At 32.7% G+C, this 5000-nt stretch overlaps 1 protein-coding gene across 1 annotated transcript in view; it reads right to left on the bottom strand.

Annotated features, from left to right (window-relative positions):
• Positions 1 to 5000, bottom strand: part of LOC137658155 (gamma-interferon-inducible lysosomal thiol reductase-like) — a 7843-nt gene that overhangs the window by 580 nt on the left and 2263 nt on the right. The window contains exons 2-5 of the mRNA XM_068392838.1: positions 4146 to 4292; positions 3456 to 3623; positions 924 to 1070; positions 1 to 63 (exon numbers count right to left, since the gene is read on the bottom strand). The exon at positions 1 to 63 is cut by the window's left edge and continues 580 nt beyond it. Coding sequence (XP_068248939.1) covers positions 1 to 63; positions 924 to 1070; positions 3456 to 3623; positions 4146 to 4292 — 525 coding nt within the window. The remainder of the gene's footprint in view (positions 64 to 923; positions 1071 to 3455; positions 3624 to 4145; positions 4293 to 5000) is intronic.

Below are 5000 nucleotides of genomic sequence, written 5' to 3'. Positions count from 1 at the left end.
GGCATTGCAAATGACGCCCCTGAGGTCGGCCTCCGCAGCAATGCGCTGCTCCTCGGTGTATACCTGAAGGTTGGTAGAGATTCGTAGAGATTCAGATATGGCTGAGATATTGTTTATGGGTTAACCATATTTTGTAAAATTGTTTAATTAAATATGGATTTATTAACTTTTGTTCTAGTGGCATGATTAAACTTTAAATGGTGAGTCATTCAGTGCAATTGTTAATTGCAAAATGTAGATTTACGGGAAAATTAAAGACAAATAAAAAAAATGGAATAGGTGAAATATTTTTGTCATCATGTAATGTTTGAAATAATTGTATGCTGCTTTCCGTCATGTAATTACACACATACACACACACACACACACACACACATATATATATATATATATATATATATATATATATATATATATATATATATATATATATATAGATAGATAGATAGATATATATTTACATATACATATCTATGTATATATACATATATATATATATATATATATATATATATATATATATATATATATATATATATTCTACAGTAGTATCTCATCTTTTAAATCCTAGAATACAATTGTTTGTTTGAAAGAACTTTAACATAATAAAAATACTTTATAGATCGTGATCATATCAACAATAGCAATGAAACAACAACTATAGTCAATTCTTTTTAGTGAGGCAGATTTGCACCGACTCGCAGCGGTGCCCTTTTAGCTCAGAAAAGTTTCCTGCTCGCTCTTTGGTTGGACAAGATAATTCTAACCAATCAGCGATCAGGCAACTTTTCCGAGCTAAAATGGCACCGCTGCGAGTCGGTGCAAATGCGTCTCATTAAAAGAAATTGACTATAGCTGACATTATCACCATAAGTAATAGAATAATTCATGGATCTATTTCCACCAACAACACGAGGACTTACATCATTTATAAGAATCCAAGGGACGTAAGTCAACGGAGGATCGAGCGTCCTTTCGATTTCGCCGACTTCGTGCAATAACATTTGACCGTCGACGGAATTCCAACAGTTGTGTATGGGAGTGGAGTCTATGCCAATTAACTCGGCACACTGAGGCATAATAAAATTTAATTAAAATCATTATGGTCAACTGAGATTACTCAAGTGCCACATGTCGATATCATGGTCAGGGGTAGATGGAGATGGTTTAGGCATGCTCTTCGCACTCCCCAAGAGAGATTTGTTCACCAAAACTTTCAACTAGGCTCCACAAAGCACTAAAAGATTGGAAGACCCAGGCCTACATGGCTAAGGACTATGAAATGTGAAGTGGGAGATGATGGATGGGGAAGTATCGTTTTAAAAGGCCAAGACAGAGAAGATTGGCAAAATCTAACAGATGCCCTTTGGGCCAATAGGAGTAGAGATGATGTTGATGATGGTAACCTGAGACATGTATCAAAATAGGATTAAAATCACTATGGCAAACTGAGACGTGTATCAAAAGGAAATTAAAATTATCATGGTAAACTGGGGTATAACAAAATGAAGTTAAAATCATTATGGGAAACTGAAACATGAATCAAAATAAGATTAAAATCATTATGGTAAATTGGGGAATAACAATATGAAGTTAAAATCATTATGGTAAATTGGGGAATAACAATATGAAGTTAAAATCATTATGGTAAATTGGGGCATAACAATATGAAGTTAAAATCATTATGGTAAACTGAGACTTGTATCAAAATTAAATTGAAATCATTATGGTAAACAGGGGCATAACAAAATGAAGTCAAAATCATTATGGGGAACTGAGACTTACATCAAAATTAAATTGAAATTATTATGGTAAACAGGGGCAAAACAAAATGAAGTTAAGATCATTATGGTAAACTGAGACTTGTATCAAAATGAAATTAAAATCAATATGGTAAACTGGGGCATAACAAAATGAAGTTAAAATCATGACGGTAAACTGAGACATATATAAACATTGAATTAAAATCATCATGGTACACTGACATGTATAAAATAAAATTAACAAAAAAACCAAATCCAACTGATACAATAAGCATAAGTATATATTGTTCTATTTTATATAAAGAAATTTTTTGTTTTTTGAGAAAAGAAAAAAAAAAACAATGTCATAAAAAAAGAGAAGAAAACCAATAAAGAATCAAAGTTTACATCTGGTCATGAAATAAAAGAAAAAAAAATAGAAAATGCTGAAATGAAAAAGAAAATTGTACATAAAAAGAAACAATGAAAACCAGCCATAAAAAGAAATATTCAAAGTTTGGAGCAAAATGAAAAACACTCAAACTCTTTTATAAATTCAAGACTTTAAAACTCAAATATTTTGAGTTTACGCTTCAACACCCTCATAATTACAAATCGTAAAAAGAGCTCATAGACATATCATAAAAAAACCATAAAAACTCAAATTTCAAAACTTTAGATAAAACAGCTAACTACTATCACGTACCTCTAATTCTTTCACTAAAAACTAAATACATCAAATTAACGTTCGCAATATTGCTTTCAATGCTAAGGTTGCCTGTGACTTCATCCAAGTAAAGATCAAGCTCAAAGCTGCTTAACTTCAAAATGTGGACGAAACATTATGACCAGCAGGTGCTTGTGTGTTCTCATTGAAGAGTTTTTTAAATATATAGATCGCAACCAGGAAATATACATATATATATATATATATATATATATATATATATATATATATATATATATATATATATATATATATATATATATAAGTCACCGCTTTGTTCTCGTAGTCTATAACTACAATAATTATATCTAATAAGCTCAAAGGAAGTCGATTAAAGCAAAAAAAGAGACCAAATATACAGTACACACACACACACACACACACACACACACATATATATATATATATATATATATAGAGAGAGAGAGAGAGAGAGAGAGAGAGAGAGAGAGAGAGAGAGAGAGAGAGAGAGAGAGAGAGAGAGAGAGGTCCCAGTTACATTCACCTTCATACAACTGGATCAAGATTGAGACCCCATGCAATGAAATTTCATGTCCTCATCTGCTTCATTTGAACCTATTCTATGCCCACTACGCCACTCACCTCAATATTACTGCATTTACACATACAAGCACTCTCCGAATACTATACATACTAGCTCTTCAACTCTGGTAAAGAAGAAAACTTCCACGATGAACGCAGAGAAGTCTATGCATTCCAACTCAGGCGCTTTCTTTGAACATATTCTATACTAGCTATGCGCACTCACCTCAGTCTTACTGCATTCACGCATACAAACACTCTCTGGATAATATACATACTAGCTCTTCAGCTCTGGTAGAGACGAAAGCTTCCACGATGAACGCAGAGAAGTCTATGTATTCCACCTCATCCACTTTATTTGAACCTATTCTACACCTGCTATGCTACTCACCCCAATCTAAATGCATTCACACATACAGGAACTCCCCAGTTACAATACATACTAGCTCTTCAGCTCTGGTAGAGATGAAAGACTCCATGATGCACGCAGAGAAGTCCATGTACTGCGCTTCACTCAGGTAATTCTTCGCACATGTCAACATCATGTTGCCCTCACATTCTGCCGGTCCGTGTTGGCAATGGAAGGCGTATCCTTCACCATGAGCGGTGTCCTGATGTCGATATTGAATCAAATGAGCATAGGACTTAGCTAATGAGCTGAATATGCTAGGCTTTAGGGAAATCAATGTGTAAGAGGGTGGAGGTAATATGCTGTGCTTTTAGGGAGACCAATATGTAGGAGGTGGGGGAACAATTACATGCCTGCATTCTTATTTTTCTAGCGCGTAGACATTATCTAGGATTCTAGATAGAGAAATTCTCCTTTATTTGGAAACCTACTTTCTTAAATAGCTTTATCCTGGTTGTTGGAGTTATTAAGAGGGTAAAATAGGCAAAATTTTGTAAATTCTGCATAATGGTTCTTAAATTCCAATAAAATTACTTCAAGTTCACTAATAAATTTATCATGTATAAATATTTCTACTGCCATCTTATTACTATACTGATTAGTATATAAATCTATTGGTGGTTTAATTAAAACTAGCAATCTATCAAGCTAATCTCGTCCATAAAAGAAGTTTAGTCTATTCACATTTTTCAGAACTGACACAAAGAAGTTTTTTCATTCTTACATTTGCTTTGCCATATGTGTTGATGTCCAGAGTCATAATATCCTTCAAGTCCCGCCAGACCGGATGCAGCTGTTTTATGACGAAGTTCCTACTATCCGAACAAAGGCATTCGTAGTATACGGATACCTTCACTGGATCGGCCCCGATCTGATGAGTGAAATTGTTAAGAGTGGCCAGGTTGAATACATCGGTGGAGCATGCAAGTCAAAAGTTCAAACTTGCAGCAAATGTTTTCATTTTGAGCAGGTGACATAAGTCTTTTTTAACTGTTTTGATGTTGTTACTGTTTATTAATATATTTTTTTTATTGTTCATTATTACTTATATCGTGTATTTCCTTATTTCCTTTCCTCACTGGGCTATTTTTCCCTGTCGGAGCCCTTGGGCTTATAGCTCGGCTACCATAATAATAATAATAATAATAATAATAATAATAATAATAATAATAATAATAATAATAATAATAATAATAATAATAATAATAATAATAATAATATGTTAATTGTATACTGTTAACAATTTGCCGTAAAAACGGTAAAAATAATCTCAAATGTTACCAGGCATTTACTGTTTTAAAAACAGATATATTAACGTAAAGGATTATTGAATAGTCACCAACCCGTAAAAGATAATAACAAAGTAAGGTAAAATTACGGTCGCCTGTATTTTACTGAAATACGGCTGAGAACAATATATTTCTACGGAGAATTTCCGATTAAAATAACGTTTTTAACAGTGTATACAGATAATGTACTATGAGAGGCAAAAATAAGTATTTACTTTATAAAGTATATGAATGAACATAAAATTTAAATAACTAATTTACGATGAAATATTATGCCATAAAGTTTCTGT

Source organism: Palaemon carinicauda, chromosome 19, assembly GCF_036898095.1.
Source record: "Palaemon carinicauda isolate YSFRI2023 chromosome 19, ASM3689809v2, whole genome shotgun sequence".
Lineage (NCBI taxonomy): Eukaryota > Metazoa > Arthropoda > Malacostraca > Decapoda > Palaemonidae > Palaemon > Palaemon carinicauda.
This window is presented reverse-complemented; position numbering and strand designations above follow the sequence as displayed.